Source organism: Canis lupus, chromosome 15 (assembly GCF_003254725.2).
Source record: "Canis lupus dingo isolate Sandy chromosome 15, ASM325472v2, whole genome shotgun sequence".
In the NCBI taxonomy this organism is placed as follows: Eukaryota; Metazoa; Chordata; class Mammalia; order Carnivora; family Canidae; genus Canis; species Canis lupus.
Genome location: NC_064257.1, coordinates 48886357 through 48909965, shown reverse-complemented (window position 1 = coordinate 48909965; position 23609 = coordinate 48886357). Strand labels below are relative to the sequence as shown.

Below are 23609 nucleotides of genomic sequence, written 5' to 3'. Positions count from 1 at the left end.
AACTACATGGGTTGATGTGGATGAGTCTCAAACAATGACAAGTAAAAACAGCAAGCTATAGAAAAATGCATTTAATATGATACCGTTTATATTAAATATAATGAAAAATAAAATTTTTTATTGTTTAGATGTGTGTGTATTGTTAAAGATGTACATAAGAAATAGAAATCATGAAAGACACACAGAGAAGGCAGAGACATAGGCAGAGGGAGAAGCAGGCTTCCTGTGGGAGGCCTGGTGCAGGACTCCATCCTAAGACCCCAGGATCACAACCTGAGCCAAAGGCAGCCGCTCAACCACTGAGCCACCCAGGCATCCCTACAAATATATTCTTGTTTTAGTCTTTTGCTTGTTCTATTATTAATATCTTCTGCCAATTTGTGGCTTAATAACTTAATATTTAGAGTTTTATGTTTGTATCTTAGGAAATTTTACATTTCAAATAATGCAGTAAAATCTGTTAGTTTCTATATGGTTTATACATTCTGTATCTTGTTTTATTCAGAAGGAATATAATTATGTAATTATATAAATTGTGAATTGACTAGAAAGAATAAAGAATAGAAATGATAAATTTGATATATCTTTAAATGTTTTACTGACTATCATGGTTATTACTCTGAAATATTTTACAGTTCTTTTGAAGTATATCATCATTTCCTAAATAGACTTTTTAAAGTGTTTGAATAACTTTATTTGAAAGTGCTTAAGAGTTATTTATTCTGCTTTTTCCTTAGTTAATAAGAGGAAGGTACATTACTATCATAAGGATTTACAAAGATAACTTAGATTGGAAGATACCACTCTACTAATGTTTTAGAATAATCCAGTGCTAAATAAAAAAAAAGGCTTGATTTTATAAAATGGCTTTTAATCACTACCTTCTTGCACTTACCAGTTTAGTCTAAGGCAGAGTTCAGCCAGATATGTATGGTCTGAGGGCTAAATCTAGCCTGCTATGTTTTTATAAATAAAGTTTTATTGAAATACAGACACTTCCAATTTTTTATATATTTTTCTGTGGCTGCTTTCATGCCACAAGTATTCAGTATTTGCAACAGAGACAGTATGGCCTCCAAGCCTAAAATATTTACTATTTGGTTCTTTACGGAAATTGTCATCTCTTGTCTAACTTAATTTAGTTTGTGCTGGTGCCCAGATCTTTTGGGTTTTATTATAGAAGGCTGCTGCAATCTGGACTAATTTTCTGCTAGTATTGTTTTCTTCTACAAAAGATTATGAGAAAAACAGGATTGAATTTGGGTGTTATATACATTTGGATTGAGTTTCAAATCTATGTAAGGGAATTCTAGATAACGGAGTGCCAGTATAGATTTTTCAGATTTTCAAAATGGTGGATATTAATTCAGTGCTTTTGTACGTGCTCCTGTTAGTTCAAGTTCTTAAGAAGAATGGCTAGAGGAGCAGTAATATTATAAAAGTACAGTCTGAAGACATCAGGAGCCTGGGAGACCTTTTGAGGAAGTGTGTGAGGTCCTCCTTTCCCAGTTACATGTCTATTTGAAAGTGGATTTTTTTCATAGACATAAACCAAAACAATATATAATAAAAGAGCTTGAATATAAAAACAGATATTAGAATGCAACCATCTTCTCTTAGGCTAGAATTTAAAGAGATTTGCAAAAATGTGAAATACTAGCCCTCTTATTATTATCTTTTGTTTTTTAAAGAAATGCTTATATTAACACATAATGGTTTTGTTATTTTGAAATGAATATTTGTAAAATTTCTTAGTCTTAATTTCTAATATGATAAGTAGTAACAGATATACCTCATATTAATAAAGAGTTTTGAGGAACCTCAGTACTGTCTACAAATGTAAAGCATTCTGAGACAAAATAGCTTGAGAACTGTGGAAGTCATAGGGTATTTAGGACCAGTAGTCTAATTCATTCTTTGAATTTCTTATGTATAAGATAAAGAGATTGAACTAGGAAATATCTCAGATATCTCTGAACTTTTGAGCATTTCTGTCCAAACATTTATATCCAGTTACTGTTTGTGTAAATAATAAAGAGAAGATGGACTTTGGACAAAGGGTAGTTCTGGGTTTGAATTCTTTTTTAGTTGTATAAACTCAGGCAAATTTCTAAACTTTTCTTAACCATCAGTGTCTAATATAGAAATGGTAAATGTGGATTTTTTTATGAAGTTAATGAAGGAAATCATAGGAAAGAAAATTAAATGTTCAGTGACTGTTTTCCTTTTTACATCTCTTGTCATTCTTCCTTTCATCTCTTTGTTTTCATTCTCAGTGCAGCACACTAGTTCAGGCCCCAAATCACTTCATGTTTGATATAGATCCCACTTTTAAAATGAGGAATTACTTCTATCCACAATAATTTGTGTAGCATATATGTTGTGAAGTGTTAAAATGAAAGAACTTTGATTACTCAGCTTAAAATGCTGTGTGGTTCTCTGTATCCAACCCCCCACCCCAAACCTAATCACCATTTTGAATTTTGTGTTATTTCCTTATTTAAGAAGTTAAAAAAATGTATACCTAAATAATAAGTATTATTTGATTTTCCTTATTTGTATATTTTATGAAAATGACATCATACTATGTAGATGCTTGTGTTACTTATCTTTTTCTCTATCAAACCTTTGGTTTTTAAGATTTAAAAAAAAATTGTTACATATAACTTTGGTACATTTGTTTATAGTGTTGTGATTAACCAAGTGTTCAAAGGCAATGGTTTTCCTAGAGTTGTCAGTTTCAGACTTCCTATAACTTTGGCTCACAGTACGAAATTTATAGTGACCATGTATATATGTACACACATTCTCTTCTCCTCTCATACCTGAAACAGAAGCTTCAGGAGATAGTATTTGCCCTTACTAAAACTTTGGTTTATAATAGGGATACATTATTATGTTTTCTTATTTGTTTAAAAATGCTGATAATGTCCTAGCAAGTTGATTCTGTGATCTGCCAGCTGAATTATCTTCAGTATGAAAAGAGCACTGTTCTAGGAAGTATAAGTAGGAGTAGAATTGCTAGATCCTAAGTAATGTCGCATTCTCTAATACATGACACTTTAAATTTCTTAGTTTCACAGGGTATTGTAAACTTTTTGCCTACATTAAAGTACCCTGCCACCAGTGATTTTGTATGTAGTTTTTTATACATGTCTAGATCACTTTGACTATAGATATTTCTAATGGTCAGTAGGCTTAGGTATTGTTCTCCTCTAGATTTATTAAGCTAAAAATAACTTATATAATGTTACTTCCTCCATAAGTACTTTGTTCTAATTTTTGTGAAAAGGAAAATAAGGTAAGATTTTTTTGTTTTGTTTTTTGTTTTACAGAATAGTTTTTTTCTACCTAATTTTTCATTTTACCTTGAAAAAAAAAAAAGGATTTCTTCCCTTCTCTTCCACTGTTTCAGTGGCAAAAATCTGTGCTCTGTATTAGTTCTAGTCTTTTAAAAATAGATCATTCTTTGTTAATTTTGTTTATTCATGGCATGAACTTTGTGTTCCTTTGTACTTAACCAGATCCTTTATATTTTTCAGGATTTAGTTAGCTAAATCACTTCTCTATGACAATTTTTCATACAGTATGTGTGTATGAATTCACAGCACTTAATTTTCTGTTGGTATAAGTGTATCTCTCTTGTGTTCTCTCTCCTTTTCCCTTTCCACTGATTTCCTCTCTACTTCCTCTCTCTCCCCAGTCTTCGACTAATCAGTCTTCTCCACTCCTTATTCTACTGCTGTGACTGTGGGTACCTAGTGCATTCTGTGCTGCCCTCTATCATTGCCTACCTAACTCTCTTCTCCTTTGCTTGTCTCTTTCATATTTTAGCACGCTCTTTCCTATCTTTCTCTCTCTGTTCTTCCCTTTAGCATTCCTCCGTCTAGTTTGGGCTCTTGCCTTGTCCCTTTCCTCAACCTCTGTCTTTGTTCTGACCTGTGAATCTGTGTTTGTTTTGTCTCTGCTTCTCTCCACCCCACTCTCTCTCTCTGGTGGTTGGTTAGGTACTCTTGGTCTCTCTTGTTCATTTTCAGTTACTCTATGTCTATGTCTACTCCAGTTGCCTACCACTTTTCTTCCCCTTTCTATCTTAACTCATTCTTTTTTTCCTCTCCAATACTCCTTTTGCTTCTTCCTGCCTTTTTCTGTTTGAGTACTTTCTAGTTACTATGTAAGTAGGATGAATTAGGAACACATCTTGAAAGAAGTTACTTTCTAATATAGGAGATAATTAAGTCCAAAAAAAAACTGAAACAAAACAAGAAAACAACCAAGGCAGAAAGGAATAAGTGCCATAGAAGAGATACAGTGCAAGTATAGACACTCTCACATGAAGGCATCTGAAAAGTTTGTAGAAAGGATGTCATTTGATGACAGCATTGAAAGGTAAATGGGATTTGAGCTTGTAGAGTTTGGGGTGATGAGAATCACTGGTGAAAGAATTGACGTAAAAGTACAGAGGTGTTGTTACTGAGGAAAAAGCATGGTGAATTGTTGGTTTGCTTAGGGGGTTAGTACATGAAGAAGAGCAGTATTGAGGTAATATAGCAAATGTAGACTGTTTAATTATGAATGATCTTGTAATATCTCATAATACTTGTTAAAAGTGAGTTCTTTGTTTTATTTTGGTTGTTCATTGTAAGCTTTCTTCAGCAGGGGCCAAAGGTTTTATACATCTTCATATCTCCTATAGAACTGTGAATAGAGCTGAGTACTTGACAATTGCACATTAAATCTTTGTTGTGGGAAGGAGAAGGAAGACCCACACTATCATTGTTTGGGGCTATTTGGTTCAGCTGTCACATGGTACCATGCCACCCTCTGTGTGCCTTAGTGTCTTAGTCTTCTCTTACCAGTGATGGATGAAATAGCTTCAGCAACTGTCTTTAAAGTACCTATACCATCAGCACCCACAGTAGGGTTTGGGAGTAACTGATCAGAGTAATAATGGGATATATTATAGTCTCCTGGACCTCACCTCAGAATATTAATCTGAATTTCATGAGATGTTCTCAGAAATCTGTATTTTAAAGTCAGCCTTTCTTTTGCACTCTAAATTTTGAATGCTCCTTTGAGTGTACAGGGAATTATTTTTACTTTTATAAAATTCTTCCCTTCTCACCTTTACACTAAGTTGCTAATGTAATAAACTCTTATAAAGTATCACAGGTATCAAGGAATTCTGTATCAATTGACTGTGGACCCTAGTTAAGACCCTTAATACTTATAAAAAAAATTATTATAGGGGAGCCCGGGTGGCTCAGCGGTTTAGTGCCACCCTTAGCTCAGGGCCTGACCCTGGAGACCCGGGATCAAGTCCCACGTCAGGCTCCCTGCATGGAACTTGCTTCTCCCTCTGCCTGTATTTCTGCCCCTGTTTCTCTCTGTCTCTGTCTCGGTGTGTGTCTCTCATGAATAAATAAATAAAATCTTTAAAAAATTATTATTAAGGAAAACCTTTTTTGTCATTCTGGAAGTGTATGTTAAAGATGCAGAGAATGTTGAAGGAAAAAATATAAACTATAATTATGTAGTTCTGATATCAGTATTTTTTAGACTCAATTTATACACAAAAAACCCAAAGTATGCTTTTTATGTCTTATATGTATATGTATTTATAGCTTATGTATATATTATATATAGTTTATATGTATTTATAGCTTATAAAACTATTACATAGAACTTTTAGTTCATATATATTTATAGTTTATATATTACACATAGTTTATATATACAATTTTAGTTTATGTATTTGTTTCTTTACTCCAGTGACTTAATGGCTTTAAGCAGATATTAAAACATTCACAAAGAAGGTAGTTACTTTATGGAGAGGCTTCCTTTGCCTGTTTTGGGCCAAGAAACAGTCTTTGAGTCAAGTTTTAGGATTAAAATTATAAAATGGAATAAATGCTAAGTCAATTGTAAATTATTTTTATCTGAGTAAAATTGGACTTAGAACTTTTTGCTGTTAAAGTATACTTTAAATGCTAGATGGTTAAAGTTACAAATTGGTTCTTGTGGTTTTCTTCACTTTTAAAGTTTAATAAGTGTCTTTTAGCTTTATTTCTTTGAGTGAATTTTTTCATTCATGAAAAGCTTTTTTTTCATAAGGTTTATAACAAAGTAATTTATTTGAATATTGCTATGTTAATTTTTTGGATTTTTAATATCTTGATATCTATTTTTAAAATAAAATGGATGACTGACTTTCTAAGATGCTTCAAATCAATATTTACTAAAGCTTAGGATGGAGCTGAAGTGATTTAGTAAGTAGGTGAACAATTTGTAGCATGCTATTAAAAATTCTGCCAGAAGTATCAGAACCACATTTTTTCTCTGAAAATATTCGTTCTAATGCTTTATATTTTTATATATGTGATACTGAAGTGATGCTTATTTTTTCCTTTTGCAGCCATTTAAAATCTCAATATCATAAATTTATAACATGGTTCTTGATAAAGTACTGGTGTGTAAAAAACTAATGTTGCAGAATTGTATAGCTTTTGCAGTGTTACATCAGGATACATTCAGCTGCTATAAAAAGCCAAAGAAACTCAATTGCAATTTTATTGTCCAGTTTGATAGATTTCCTGCCACCTTTGTAGCAGAGAGGCTGTTTGTCACTGTATCTCTCTTCTCCAACAGCTGAGCTAGATTTTATAAGCAGTAATAGGGTCTTCTAGTGTAACTGCCCTGTGTTGGTTACTTTGGGCTTAAGGTTTCAAATATGTACCTCTTTGGGGTAACCTTTGTAATTTCATTATTTTCTTATGTGTTCTCTAGGTTGTTATTGTTTATCTTTTTCTTTTCCTTTTTAAAATTAAGTAGGCTCTATACCCAAAGGTGGAGCCTGAACTCCTGACCCTGAGATCAAGAGTTGTGTGCTCTATCTACTAAGCCAGCCAGGCATCCCTCTTTTCCTTTTTAAAAATACTTTGAATTGAACACTATCTTGATTAATTAATACTATTTTTACTTGGCATGCTAGATTGCTTCTGTTCTTTAATTAAAATTTAAATTAAGGCATTTAGAATATTCTGAATTGTGAGAACCGTTCAAAAACATTTTTTCTTTTTTTTTTTTTTTTTTTTTTTTTTTTAACATTTTTTTCTAAACTAATGAAACTCAAAACTTTGGATACTGTATTTTGTCTGGGCCTATATTGCCACTGAGTAGAATGGGTCTATGACTTAAAATAATCAGTGAGTAACAGTTATTCACACTTATATGAGTTTCAGTGGCTGTGTATTATTAGATACACAGAATACATTGTATTATGGAAAAGTAAAGAGCAAAAGCTGAGCTTGCTATAACATCTGAATGCTATCAGGCTATTTGTAACTATAGGAAGGATTGATTGAGTAAATAACTTAAGTTTACTTTTCATATCCTGGCATTCTCCAAAATTTTATTAGGAAAAATTCATGGAGGTGATATTTTAAAAATCTATTGATTTATAATACAATATACCACATAAACACCATGATTTAACTTTTATGTATCTTTGAGCAATGTTGGGTCTGCTTTTATATAAATATATCCTATTTTGTAGGATAAATTCCTATAATTCCAGGAGTCTGCACATGTGTTAAAAGTTTTTTTTTTTTTTTTTTAAAGATTTTATTCATGAAAGACAAGAGGCAGAGACATAGGCAGAGGGAGAAGCAGGCTCCCCACAGGAAGCCTGATGTGGGACTCAATCCTAGGACCCTGGAATCATGACCTGAGCCAAAGGCAGATGCCCAACCACTGAGCACTCAGCCATCCTCACGTATTAAAAGGTTCTCATAGGGACTCCAGGGTGGCTTAGTCATTTAAGCATCCTACTCTCGATTTAGGCTCAGGTCATAACCTCAGGGTCGTGGGTTGAGCCCTGCTTGACATTTCATGTCTCCTTCTTCATCTGCCCCTCTCCCCTGTCACCTGCCTCCCCATCCCCTGCCCCCCCCCTCGCTTGAATGTGATCGCTCTCTTTCCAAATAAATACATAATAATAGGTATTGCTAAAGCTCTGTTGAGGCAGGTCTTAAAATTGGTCAAGATGACTTTTTAAAAAAAATGATTAGTAGGTTATTAACTGATATTTTATGTTACTGTGTTTCTGATCATCATCTATATAAATGAGGATAATACTGCCTACTTTTAGAATTGCTCTGAAGATTTCTGTGTCAATGTATGCCAAATACTGAAAACAATATACAGTAAGCATTCTGTATATCTCAGCTATTGCTACAAGTATTTAAAAATATATCTGGTATTGCCTACCAAAATGAACCAAACTTGGCATTTACTAAATGTGTATTTTTAAGCCAGTGTGGAACAGGGGAGCAACCATAGATTTACATTGAAATTCTCATACTTTGAGGAAGCTTGAGGGTATATCTATTCTTTTATAAATAAATTTCTTTTAAGTTTTACAGTGTTTCCATGTGTTAATATAGTATATTTATAGACATTCAGAAAGTACTAAGAGAAGAGAAAGACTAAGAGTTTTATAGCATTAAAACAAGCAAAAATCTTTGTGATCAAAAAACTGAATACCATTAGCAAGGTCAAAAGGCATATGACAAATTGGAAAAAATTATTTAGAACCACAACAAAGGTAACATTAATAACATATAAGGTCTTCCTAGAAAAATCTAGAAAAGAAAGCCCAATACAAAAATGGACAAAAGACATGATCAAACCATAGAAAACTAAGGTAAAAAAAAATTACTAAAAAATTACTAAAGGGACACTTGGATGGTTCAGTTGGTTAAGTGTCCCAAGTCTTGATTTCGGCTCAGGGCATGAGGTTGTGAGATCAAGAGTCAGGCTCTGCACTAGGTGTGGATTCTCTCTCTCTGTCTTCCTCTGTCCCCATCCCAGTGTGCACACTGTCTTTCTCTCTCAAAAAAATTACTTTAAGTACGTAAAAAAGGCTCAACTTACCCATCTGTAAGGACTGCAAATTAAAACTATCTTGAGATAGTTCACCAAGATATAAGTGATAAAAGAAAGTGTGGAACAGTGTATAGTGCATATTAGTAAAACCAGTAGGAAAATGAGAATTTATGTTTGTGTGTATATGCAAGAAAATACTCTGAGAAGGTACTGGTGATACCAATTGGTACCAGTACCATTTAATAACTGGTGAACTGATTGTTGGGGGAATTGTGCAGGTAAGGACCAGTGTGGTAGGAGGGAAACTTATATTACATACTTTTTTTTTTTAAAGATTGGTTGATTTATTAGAGAGCATGAGTGGGAGGGCAGAGGGAAAGGGAGAGAAAATTTGAACTGCACTTAGTGCAGAGTTTGTCAAGAGTCTCAGTCTCACAACCTTGAGATCACAATCTGAGATGAAACTAAGAGTCAGAGGCTCAATTGACTACACCATCAAGGCGCCCCTACATACTGTTTTCTATTTGAATCATGTGAATTAGGCAGCTTGGGTGGCTCAGCGGTTTAACACTGCCTTCAGCCCGGGGCATGATCCTGGAGATCCAAGATCGAGTCCCTTGTCGGGCACCCTGCGTGGAGGCTGCTTCTCCCTCTGCCTGTGTATCTGCGCTTCTCTGTGTGTCTCTCATGAAATAAAAAAAAAAAAAAAAAAAAAAAAAAAAAATCATGTGAATTGTCGGGGAGGAAAAGCTCTTACTTGACTCTCTAAGGGTCCCTGTCTGGGCCTGAAAATTAAAATGACAAATAGAGATTCACAGAAAAAAAGTGTATGTGTTTATTTAATGTTTTATGTTACATGGAAGCCTTTATAAGAACATAAAAGACTCAAAGAAAGGGTTAAGCCTGAGTGTTTTTGTAGTGGTTTGATGAAGAGTGGAAAGTCATGGAATAACGTGATAGGACAGAGAGGGTATGAACTAAGGGTAGTAAACTGGAGGGAAATTAGCAAGACCTATTCATTTGGATTCTTTTTAGCATAAGGAATGCTCCTTTCCTCTGGGGTTTAGGGAGGGTACCTCTCACATGAAAGGCTAGAAGAGGGGGGAGGATGGGGGAAGATCAGAGAGTTCTAGCACCTCCTGTTCCTATGATCTACTTCAGGGGAGAATGGAGAGGTTAGAGAGTTCCCCTTCTACCTTCTTCTCAGATTCCTTCATCTTAAAATAATCAATATGCCAATGTGCCATATTTTACAGTAGTGCATTATGAATCCTATCAAAATATGCTATTCAAACAATGCTTTTAAATTTATTTTATTTTATTTTTTTTAAATTTTTATTTATTTATGATAGTCACAGAGAGAGAAAGAGAGAGAGGCAGAGACACAGGCAGAGGGAGAAGCAGGCTCCATGCACCGGGAGCCCGATGTGGGATTCGATCCCGGGTCTCCAGGATCGCGCCCTGGGCCAAAGGCAGGCGCCAAACCGCTGCACCACCCAGGGATCCCTGCTTTTAAATTTATTATGTGATGAATATATAGTGCATATTATGTATTGGGCTTGTGTTCCTCATAGGATTATTTCTCTTTGTTACGAAACTTAAAATATTTCTTTTTATGGGATGACTAGGTGGCTCAGTTAGGTGTCATATTACATTTATATTTGTGACCAGCAGACAGACTGGTCTGACTTTTGATTACAGCTCAGGTCTCAATATCAGGGTCATGAGTTTAAGCCTCAAGTTGGGCTCATTGCTGGATGTGGAACTACTTAAAAAAATTTTTTTTGGGGATCCCTGGGTGGCGCAGCGGTTTGGCGCCTGCCTTTGGCCCAGGGCGCGATCCTGGAGACCCGGGATCGAATCCCACATCGGGCTCCCGGTGCATGGAGCCTGCTTCTCCCTCTGCCTTTGTCTCTGCCTCTCTCTCTCTCTCTGTGACTATCATAAATAAATAAAAAAATTTAAAAAAAAATTTTTTTTTTTTAAATAATGAATTCTCTTAAGTACTTTTCTTAGGATAGCCTAGGTCTTATGTTTGGTACTCCTCCATTAAGATTGTATTAAGGTAGCATTTAAGAAATTAGGTTTAACCAGAATATTCAGATTTCTAACCAAGATGCATTTACAACATTATAAATATTAATAACTTGACTATTGTATCTGTTACCTTATACCATTGTTGTTGCAGGCTGTGGGATTAGAACCTCTATAAAAGATCTGCTGTGTGGAGTGATCATTTTGAGCTATGCTGATTGATATCCTATATAGGAAGATTCAGTTATTTTTAAAGCTCTCTTATTTATCAACTATGAAATGTTGGCAACCTAAGAATGAGAAAGTTAGTGTGTCATACTCAGCTGATATTTTTCCATAGGAAATGACATACAGTGAAAAGATGCATTTGCTTGAAAAAGAAAGCCAGTTCCCAAACTTTGCCTAACATTTAAAAGTCTCCATTTTTTATATGTGGATTAAATATATAAATAAGTATATAAATATATTTTTTAAATATGTGGATTAATGTTAATCTCTTGATGTTTTATATTCATCTTTTATCTCCTAATTAGTATATAAACATTTTTAAAATATATGGATTAATAATGTTAATCTCTTGATGTTTTCTATTTATATTTTATCTCCTAATTACTAAATTTAGTAAATTTGAAAGCTAATTAAGCTGAAAGTAATGGCAAAATAAATGTTGTATTTATTAGCTCATGAGTATCTTTAACTTTAGTAGTTTATATAAGTGCTTTCCAAACATTACAAATAGCTATAGATTAACTATCAAATGATTGTGAAGATTAATGACTAGTCTTTTAGCTGGGTAATTTAGAACAATATCTGGTAATTAATTAGGAATTATCAGTCACAAATACCTTTAGGAAAAACAGTATCAAAAAAGATAACAGCAGTGATAATTGCTTAGTTGCCATTTAGCTTTTAGAGTATTGGAGTAAATTAAAGAGAAATTTCAAAATCAAATTCAGAATTAGAATTTCTAGTATTTATAGAAGAAAGTATTTTATAGAAGAAAGAGTAAACAAGTTGGTTTGCTTAGGAAATGCATAGCACTACTTAGAACAGATTTGACTACAAATCTGTAATAAAGATATACACTGTGGCACCTTCAGGATGTACTTTAGAAAATGTACATTGCTTTGAATTGAAATGTATATTGTCATTGCTATTTTTTTAAAGAAGGCTCTACACTCCGTGTGGAGCCCAGCATGATGAGTCTTGAACCCTGACTGAGATCAACACCTGAGCTGAGATCAACACTTGAGCTGAGATCAAGAATCTGATGTATAACCTACTGAGCCACTTCGGTGCTCCTGAAATGTGCATTATATAAACCATCATTTGCTCTTGAAATTTTAATATTAAATGATATCTTTTAACCTATTTTTTAATTACTTATAAATTTTTTAAAAAGTTTACTTATTTAAATAATCTCTGTACCCAATGTGAGGCTTGGACTTACAACCCTGAGATCAGGAGACTGAGCCAGCCACGTGCCCCTAATCTATCTTTTTAAATGGCTAGTTGAAAGTTTGTCTGCTGGTCATGAATATAGATGGAATATGACAAAGAAATATATTACACAGAATTACACTTCACCTTTAGAATGAAAAGTCTCATATCAAATGGTTGAAAGATTGTGCTGATAGTCAATTTAGGTGTACTTAAGTTATAATAAGTGAATACTAGCAAGAGCATCATGAAAACATCTGTACAAGATAATTTGTGATAACAAAAATATGTGTCTTGTATTCTTTCTGAATAAGGCAATAGAAGTACAACAAATTCCTCATAATTGATTTTGACCAGTAGAGAGGTCAGTTCTATATAATGTGCTACACTAGTTCCCCCTTATCCTTAGGGAATATTTGTGTTTCAAGACCCCCAGTGGATGTCTTTAACTATGTATAGTACCAAACTCTGTATGAATGTGTTTTTTCCTATACATATATACCTATGATAAAGTTTTATTTATAAATTAGGCACCCTAGGAGATTAAAAACAATATTTAATTATAAAATAGAACAAGTATAACAGTATATGTAATAAAAGTTATGTGAACATGGTCTTTCTCAAAATATCTACTGTACTCCTTTTTCGTCTTCCTGTGCTGATGTGAGATGATAAGATGCCTATGTGATGAGATGAAGTGAGGTATATAGATGAAGGCATTGTGATATAGTTTTAGGGCTTCTGTTGACCTTGTGACAGTACATCAGAAGGAGAACAATCTGCTGCAGGTGATCCTGGATCATTGAGCCATAGCCACGTTGGTGGTTGGAAGTCAGGAGCACACTATGTCAATGTTTGGGGATCCTTGATCGTTGGAAGATTGGTTTTTGCAAAAAAAACCTTTTGGAAGAACATTGTAATGGGAAGTTGTTGACTTTAATGCATCTAAGTGTTGCAGAAGTTGTAATCCTTTGGTGATCAGATGTGTGACTTAAATGCTCCATTCCTTCTGAGGATCATATTTCATAATTTTATCCTTCTGTGTTTGTGTCATTTGAAATACTTAGGCAAGTTTCTGTATGTTCACATTGCTGGTTCTGCTTCCATTTCTACTTCTACCTCTGTAGATGATTCAACAAGTTTTTCCAATTCCTCATTTGTTAGCACTTCTCAGTGGCTTTCATCATTTCAGCCAATCCTCTCCACTTGCTGAATGAATGATTTTCCTCACTTCTCCATCAATCCTGGGAAGCCCTTAAAATCATTCATGACTTCATAAGTTCTAGCAGGCATTTGCAGTTCTGCAGGTTTTAATTCATCCACTGAAGCTTTGATGAGTGTCATTGCATCAGGAATAATGAATGATTTCCAGCATTGTATTATGTCCAGATTAGGGTCTTCATCAGTTGCTGATGAAATGTAATCAGATACCAGATGGATGGATGTGGCCCTAACAAACCAAATGATGTCCCTGGTCAAGGGACTGAAGCAATGAGGTTATATTTAGAGGTAAAAATGTAACCTTAACATTTTCATTATCATACCAAAATTCAGGTTTCAAGGTGGTCAGGTGCATTGTCTTGACTTTAAATTCTAATCCTTCTTCTTCCAAGTATTTTTTTCACTTCTGGGTTGAAGCATTGGTAAAGCCATTTCATTAACAAGATGGTTGACACCCATGGTTTTTGATTATGTTGTCAAAACATGGGCAGATAATTTTCGTTTTTATTTTTGAGAGCATGTGAGTTCTTAACTCTGTACACTATGTCTGACTTCATTATATGCCCTGGAATGTTGCCACATAGTACCAGTGTTAATCTGTGCTCCCATGTCTTATGCCCTGATGCCTCCTTTGCATTTTTATGAATGTAGGTGCTTTTGGACATCTTCTAGAAGAACCCAGTTTCACTGCAGTTGAAGACTTGCATTGGCTGGTGTCCTTTCCCTTTAAAAAAATTTTTTTTTCTTAAAATTATTTATTTATTTATTTGTTTGTTTTTAAGTTTCCAGCCACTCTATTTTATTTTTTAATCTCTACACCCATCATGGCACTTGAACTCAAGACCCTGATATCAAGAATCACATGCTCTACTGACTGAGCCACACAATGGCCATAGCTTTTGTAGCCTGAGGTGGGACAGCAAAACTAGCACATTTTCCCCCCGCATCATAATTGCACAGATAGTAGATTCTTACTGTAGATCTTAGCAACCTCAGCATATTAGTTTTTTCTTTTCCTTTTAATAAGTTGAAAACTTCTACTTTTTTACTTAAGAAGAATTTTATGGCTTTTCTTTGGCATATATGAGTTGCCAGCATCACAAATCTTGTGCTTTGGAACCATTATTAAATGAAATAAGGGTCACTTGGACACATGTACTATGACATTAGATCTGATAACTGAGATGGCTATGAGTGGCTAGTGGGCAGTGCATATAACGTGGACATGCCAGACCAAGGGATGATTCATATCCCGAGTGGGATAGTATATGATGCTACTCAGAAGGGCACAGAATTTGAATACCATGAATTGTTTATTTCTGAAATTTCCCATTTAATATTTTTAGACTACAGTTGACCATGGGTAACTGAAACTGGGAAGTGAAACCTGGGTTAAGGGTGATGGGGTACTCCTCTATGTACTATGGATACAGTGAGGTATCAGAGTTTCGTTTAGCTGAGACCACTATGTTAGTAACCTTAAAAGCATTAATATAAGACTGTGAATGCTTTTGTTCAGGACTGTTTTCATTTTGCAAATTTTTTCTAAGTTTATGCCTGTTACCAAATAACTCAAAATATATAATTACTTATATATATTTGTGTAGGTTTCAAAATTTCCATTAAATTCCTGTTGTTGTGTATCATTTTAAGATGACAATTGACATTCATCTCAAAGATATGTTGGGTAAAGATAGTCATAGGGTTTGGTATTTTACTGTACTGTTTTAATACACTGAATGGGTTTCATAGAGGCAGTAATGTAGGTTTAACTTTTCAGTCTGTTTCCTTTATTATTTAAAACAATTCTCAGTATAAGAAAATACTTAGTTTTGGGATGGATTACAGTAACTTTCTTTTGTAATATGTATGTTAGTTGAACATACATATGCCCCTATGTTGGGCAGCAGTGCCCATCCCCCCCATTAAGGAATATCACTGTTGGGCTTGCCATAGGATGAAACTTTATCCTTACTCTAATTATCCAAATTTCAGCTTATTTGTTATTTGAATTTATTTTTAATATTTTAAAAGTTCAGTCAGCCAACGTATACTGCATAATTTGTTTTAGATGTAGAGTTCAGTAATTTATCAGTTGCATATAACTCCCAGTGCTCATCACATCACTTGCCCTCAGTAATGCCTTTCACCCAGTTACCCTCTCCCCTCCAGCAACCCTCAGTTTGTTTCCCATAGTTAAGTGTCTCTCACACATGCAAGCAGGGGGAGGCGCAAGCAGGAGGAGGTGCAAAGGAAGAGGGAGAGGGAGAATCTAAGGAAACCCCTGCTGAGTGCAGAACCTGAAGCAGGGAGGGCTCCTTCCCAGTATGTCGGGTTAATGACCTGAGCCGAAATCAAGAGTTGGATGCTTAACTAAGGTGCTCCTGGGTTTATTTTTAGTTTTAATCATTAAAAGTTTTATTGTTTATTTACATTTTGATACCTCCACTTTGTTGATTTTTATGTGTTTTTCCAGATGTTTACAGTGGTTCTCTCAGTCTGTATAACTTGGTACTTTGGGATACTAACTTAGAATATATTCAACACTAGTAAGACATTAATGATTGTTTTCAATTAATGCCTCTCTCCTATCTTTCTTTTTTAATATTTAATTGATGCAAAGTTATATTCACATGTCTGTGATCATCCTGACATATTCTGACTTACTTGGATATTCATTTGTCTTGAGTTATTTATATTTCCTGAGAATAGAATACTCTTCTGTTTTTAGGCAGCCCATCTTGTGACTGCTGCTAACCTGTAATATTGTAATAAATTTTGACTGAAAGAACATGACTTTTTATATAGGGCAATTTGCTAGATGCACATCTGTTTCAACAGCATGATTGCTGGTAGATCTTTTTATACCTTGGTGACCAGCAAAGCAGTGGAAATAGCATACATTTAGAACAGTATACCAGTCAACATTTAGGCCCATTGTTTGACTGTAATGAGACCAACTTTTGGGTCTTTTTCCAAACTTATTGCAAAAAACTGTCTTTTCTAGCTACTGACTCTGAGAATGGGCTTTAGAAAATTTCCCAGCCTATTATTGTGTATTTATCTTTGGTGGTTCATGCATATACTACCTTTCTCCCCAGGATATGCCCGTTTTATTTTCTACAAGGTTGATCCTTACATTAAAAAAATCTTTCGGCATTTTGTATATAAGAAATTCTATATTTTGAATTTATTTTTATTTTTGCCCTTAATATCTTTTATTTGGGAGCTACAGTCTTATTTGTTTTTAAGTCTGTAATGCTGAAACCTCTATTTGCTTTTTTTAAAGTTTTTATTTAAATTCAAATTAGTTAACGTACAGTGTAATATTAGTTTCAGGTGTACAATATAGTGATTCAGCACTCCCCTGTGGAAGTGTTGCTCACTGGATGACCATCTAGTGCTCATCACAAGTGTATTCCTTAGTCCCTATCACCTTTTTAACCTGTTTTGGGGCTTGGGTAAATGTCTTTCTTCTCCGATCATGATCCTGGGGTCCTGGGATTGAGCCTTAGGCAGGGCTTTCTTTTCAATGGGGAGTCTGCTTGTTCCTCTCCCTTTGGCCCTCCCCCACTCATTCTCTCTCACTCTCAAATAAATAAGTAAATAAAATCTTTATAAAAATAAGAGAGTCTTGGGATGCCTGGGTGGCTCAGTGGAAGCGCCTGCCTTCAGCCTAGGGCGTGATCCTGGAGTCTCAGGATCGAGTCCCACGTCGGGCTCCCTGCATGGAGCCTGCTTCTTCCTCTGCCTATGTCTCTGCCTCTCTTTCTCTCTGTCTCTCATGAATAAATAAAATCTTTAAAAAAAAAATAGGAGAGTCTGTTTCTTGGTTTGCCTCTTTATTTTCCTTTTGTTTTTTTTCCCTTAAAATCTATGTGAGTAAAATCATATGTTTGTCTTTCTCTGACTTATTTCCCTAAGTAGTCTCTAATGGTATCCACGTTGTTGTAAATTGCAAGATTTTATTCTTTTTATGGCTGAGTAGTATTCCATTGTAATATATACCACATTTTTATGCATTCATCAGTTGATGGACACTTGGGGTCTTTCCATAGTTTACCCATTCTAGATAATGTTGCTATAAACACCTGCTGCCTGTATCCTTTTGAGTTAGTATTTCTGTATTCTTTAGGTAAATACCTTTACAATGCAATTGCTGGACCATAGGGTGGTTCTATGTGAGGAACATCCATATGGTTTTCCAAAGGAGGCTATATACTAGTTTGTATTGCAACTAACAGTATAAAAGGGTTCCCCTTTGTTAAAATTCTTGCCAACACCTGTTGTTTCCTGTGTGGTTTAGTTATTCTGACAGGTGTGAGGTAATATCTCATTGTAGTTTTTAATTTTTAAAAAAGATTTTATTTATTTGAGAGAATGAGCATGAGTAGGGGGGCAAAGGGAGCAGCAGACTAGCAGGAAACCATGACATGGTGCTCAATCCAAGGACCCTGTGATCTTAACCTGAGCCAAAGGCAGCTGCTTAACTGACTGAGCTGCCCAGGCACCCGTCTCTTTGTAGTTTTGATATATATTTCCATGATGAGATTTTGAGCATCTTTTCATGTGTCTATTAGTCATTTCTGCATCATCTTTGGAGAAATGTCTATTCATGTCTTCTGCCCATTTTTTAAATGGATTATTTTTTTGATTGTTGAGTTGTATAAGTTCTTTATATGTTTTGGGTGCTAACCCTTTATCTGATATGTCATTTGCAAATATCTTCTCCCATTTTGTAGGTTGCCTTTTAGTTTTATTGATTGTTTCCTTTGCTTTGTAGAAGCTTTTTATTTTGATGAAGTCCCAATAGTTTATTTTTTCTTTTGTTTCCCTTGCTTCAGTAGACATATCTAGAAAGAAGTGCTATAGCTAGTGTCAGACAACGTATGTGTTCTCCTCTAGGATTTTTATGGTTTTAGGTCTTACATTTAGGTCTTTAATCCATTTTGAATTTATTTTTGTGTTTGGTATAAGAAAGTGGTCCAGTTTCATTCTTTTGCATGTTGCTCTCTAGTTTCCCGAACACTGTTTGTTGAAGAGACATTTTTCCCCCATTGGATATTCTTGCCTGCTTTGTCAAAGATTAATTGACCATATAGTTGTAGGTTCACCTCTTAATTTTCGATTCTATTCCATTGATCTCTGTGTCTACTTTTGTGCCAGTACTGTACTGTTTTGATCACTACAGCTTTGTAATATGACTCAAACACTGGGATTGTGATACCTTATACTCACTTTAGAGAGGAAAAATATGTGCCGCAGGAAAGTCATGACTAGCCCAGAGTCACATAGGAGAAATGAAAAACATGTTCAAGGGTTAGTTGAGGAAATCTCCCAGTAGTAGAACCAAAAGACAAAACCATGGAAAATAGAGAAATGGAAAGAAAATTAGAGGACTATTCAGTGTACCATCAAGAGATATTAATCACAGCAAGTCAGAATAGGTGGAAAAAAGGGGACAAAGGTATAAATTAATTGATTCAAGAAAATTTCCCAGAACCAGGGATATTATTGCTAGATTGGAAGGGCCCAGTAGAAATTTAATACAGTGGATGAAGATAGACCTATGTTGAGAATCATTGTGAAATTTGAAAATACTAGGAGCAAAGATATTTTTATAAGATTTGACAGGGAACAAAATAGGTCATATAAAGGATCAGGACTCAGAATAGTCTCAGACTTCCCAACAATAAGCACAGAAATAAGCAATGAAGAAATTCTTTTCAAATTCTAAGGTTAAATGCTTTCAAATAGGTTTTATAATCAATCTATTAACCATGTATGAAGTAAAATTCATGTTTCAGATCTCAAAAATTTAGTTTATATATACCCTTTTTCAAGAAGGTACTAGAGGACACACAACACCAAAAGGAGAGAATGAAACAAGAGAAAGATATGGGACATAAGAAAAAGGAGAGGCAACATAGAAGAGATATAAGAAGGAATCTCCAGGAAAATGGTAAAAGGAGATCCCACAATGGCAGCTGTGTAGTAGACATGTTAGTCCTTCTAAATTGGAGCAGTTTTACTTCAGAGACAGATATAGAGGGAAGCTATTGTTAATGAAATGCCAGCTACCTTTATGACATTTTTTTAAAAAAACATGAAAACAAATTTTGTCTATGCGATGGGCCCATGTTCTTGCAACTACTTCGCTTGGCCATGCACTGATTCAGTTTGTGCTGTCTCTTCTCATCCTGCTACCTGGGTTACTTGAACATTCTTACTTTACTCCTTGAAAAAGTGGTCTGCTTTTGATCTACTTCTGAGAGTAGAGGTAGACTGTGGTGAGAATTGGAAAATACAAAGTAGTCTACTTCCTATACCTTATTCATGCCAAGTGCCACCCTGTTCCATTTCTTGAAATGGGTAGTAGGTGTATAGTTTTTAAAAAGATTATTCTTTAATTTGAATATATAAATTTATATATATTCATATTTATTGATATATTTTATAATAAAAATTTAAAAATTCTTAATTTGGAAAAAATAAAAGCAAATTATTATTGAAAACTAAACTTATACACTGTTGTTGAAATAAAGGATCATCCTATTTTCAAAATTACTGTGAGGTTTGGTAGTATGATACTTGCCTTTCTTAGACAATAATAACCATATCAGTGTAGAAATGATCTCCCATAAAGTCAGTTTTCCAAATAGACTAAATGACGTTAAGAAATCAGATCATGTCTTCCTTTTACTCAAGATTTTTGAATGGCTCTCTTACACTCAGAATAAAATTCAAAGTCTTTAATATAGTCTACAATTCTCTATAACCATAATCTTGCCAATGTCTACCTCTGTGACCTTATCATGTATAGTTCTCTTTCTACTGGTTTATTGTTCCTCAAACATATCAAGCCATTTTGGCTACCAGGAATTTTGCATTTGTTTTTCCTCCTTCCTGAATTCTTTTCCTTTTGATATTCATATAAGTTGCTCTCTCACTTTATTCTTACTTCTATTCAGTGTAATATCCTTAGAGACCTTCCTCAGTTATTCTGGTTAAACACACCCTCCCACGTAGACTGTCATCTTCAGTTACTCTCTTTATTCCTTTTCAAAGTTCTTACTATTACTTGACATTATCTTATTTTTTGTATGTTTATTTTCAGGTTCTTTCATTAGAATAGAAGTTCCATGAAGGCAGGGACATTGTGTTGTTTTATCACAGTGCTTGGCATGTTTGGATATTCAGTCAGTTTTGCTGAATAAGTACTGAGGAATTGGTCAATTAAAATAATTTAGTTCTGGTAGAGCGTGTGACTGTTAATCTCAGGGTTGTGAGTTCAAGCCTCACACTGGGTGTAGAGCCTTGATAAAAAACAACCAACCAACCAACTTGGTTCAAGAAAATATTTGCTTTCTGGTTATAAAAGATATTGATATTTTGTTGATGTTTACTGTGCTATTTTACTCTTTAATGTGGAGCATATGCATTTCATTTTGAAATATTTAAAAAAAAGTTTCCTGGGATGCCTGGGTGGCTCAGCGGTTGAGCGTCTGCCTTCGGCTCAGGGCGTGATCCCAGGGTCACGGGATCAAGTCCTACATCGGGCTCCCTACATGGAGCCTCCTTCTCCCTCTGTCTGTGCCTCTGCCTCTCTGTCTCTCTGTGTGTCTCATGAATAAATAAATAAAATCTTAAAAAAAAAGTTTCCCAAATGTATACAATTAGGAAAATGTTTATTTCCTAAACATTTTTATTTTGAGCTGTATCTCATTATGGGCATGAGCATACTGTAAATACTCCGAGTAAGGGCTAGTAAATAAGCTATAGAAAAAATGTTTGCATAATGCATTATTTATACATTTGTTTGCCTTTTACCCATGCGTGTACATGCCTATGATTCAAAGAGGCATATAGACCTTTGTGCACAAATTATCTTTTGTTGTCATTTATTACCATCCTCCCATACTAGGGTTCAATAAAGCTTTGTTGACTAAAGGTTCAATTTACCATATATATTATAATAATGTAGGCTACAGGAACAAACAGTTCTAGCATTGATAAACTATTAATTATGCCTATAGTTTCTGCATGCATTACACTTCTTTTTTTTTTTTTAACACTTCCTGTTATAACACCAGTGGCAATCACATAATGGTCCCTAAAGTAATCCTTGATAAGAAAATTATCAAGACTAATAATAAGACTAATAAGACTAATAATATAAGATGTTCACACTGCCAGTTACATAGTAGTCACTCACATGGAAGTGGGATGGATGGATGGATGGATGGATGGATGAATGACTTGGAACTTTCAGGTTATAGTTATTTTGACCAGTTTAGACTTTGAAAATAGTGGTTGACCTTTGGGGATGGTTGGATTCTTTTTTTTTTTTTTTTCCATTTCATTTCATGTATTAGCTTAGTAAGAAATATTTTTACTAAATATATGGAAAACTGCTATAATAGTGGACATAATTGATTTTTTAATTCCCTGAAGAGGATAAATCATGGGGAAATGGGTTTTCATTGCAGTTGAACAATGTATTATTTAGTGCACAAACCATTCACAAAGTATATATTTAGATACACAATGGTATATGTTTAGATCCTGGTACAAGTTACAGAGGTCAGTACAGTGTTCTTTTCATATGTGTTTAAAAATAGGCTAAGTAGGGATGTTCTTATTGTGGCTTAGTGCTTTGCTACTTGTTAGCATTAAGTCTAGCTATCATTTTTTTGACTATTTTGTTTTTTGTGGTTGACTTTATTTTATAAGATAAGGGTATTCTAGGATGATTATTTTATTGCATTATATTATACCACTTATTTGAAAAGTTGTTAAATATTTTCATTTTATGTTCTATATGCTTTTTTTTTTAAAAGCATATTTTGATTGTATGTTCTTCATCTAGGTCACTTTTGAAATGCACAAAGAAAATCTTGCCAGTATGTTCAGGGAACACCAGGGAAAAGTTGATGAACAAATAGGGCAGTGTTCAAATTCACTTGAAGCCGACTCTGCCATTAGCAGGGATGTTAATGTTTCAGTAGCATCCCAGCAAACAAGTATGAAGGCTTGTCCTGTGTCTCCACATAACACCAGAAATAGTGATGAAAAGTCAACTATTGAGAAGACAGTTTCAGTAGACTCTGTCTCCAGCGTTGGACTGCCAACTCCTAATGCATCTAATGAAGAAAGGCAAACTGGCCAAGAAAGTCAGGAGTTACTAGATGAAGTCCATTTAGAAGAAACATTGATAAATGAAACAATTAATACAGGTGATTTGGAAGTATCCTCTGATACGATAGATGCTGAGACTGTTTCCTCTAATTCTTTTAAAATGAGTTGCAAAAATATAATGACTATTAGTGAAGTAACTGCTTCTGTAAGTTCTCCTTCAGAAGAAGATACCTCAGAGGTGCCTGAATTTTTGGATAAGTCTATAGTAGAGGAAGATGATGATGATTATGTAGAACTGAAGGTAGAAAGTAGTCCTACTGAGGAAGCCAGTCTACCCACAGAGCTCCAAGAAGATAGTTTGTCTCCAGCTGCATCTGAAGCCAGTGAAAGACTGGACATGCTTAGTAATGACAACAAATTAGTATTTCAAGAGCAAGAATCTGTAAGTAAGAAGCAAAGTGACAGTGAAACTCAAGATTCCAAAGATTCTGGAATTTTGACTATGACAGCATCAGGGTCTTCAGCTACCTCACCAGACATTATTGTTTCCCAGACACCTGTACAATCAGATGTTGGGGAGATGCTACAGGAAGGGAAGAAAACAACTAGCTTTGCTAGAGAAACCAAAATAGTTGGTGATTCTCCTGTCTTTGAGGCTCCTACCACTTCTGAGCAGAGGATTGCTAAATTGGATGTTTCCAGTGTTGCTACAGATACTGAGAGATTGGAATTGAAGGCCAATACAAACATGGAAACATCTCAACCTCATCAACCTGTGCTTGAGGTGATTATATTTATTGTCTTCCTGAAGTGTATTTGCATTGAATTAATAGTTCAAGGGTATATACTTACATTTTATTTTATTTTGGAGTTGGTTCATAGCCTATTCG

The 23609-nt window shown here is 34.6% G+C and overlaps 1 protein-coding gene across 13 annotated transcripts in view; it reads left to right on the top strand.

The window, feature by feature from the left end:
• The window catches only part of LRBA (LPS responsive beige-like anchor protein), a 728875-nt gene that overhangs the window by 155551 nt on the left and 549715 nt on the right, over window positions 1-23609 (top strand). For all 13 annotated transcript variants that reach the window (XM_025439493.3, XM_025439495.3, XM_025439499.3 and 10 more), the window contains one exon: window positions 22451-23503. In XM_025439493.3, coding sequence (XP_025295278.1) covers window positions 22451-23503 — 1053 coding nt within the window. The remainder of the gene's footprint in view (window positions 1-22450; window positions 23504-23609) is intronic.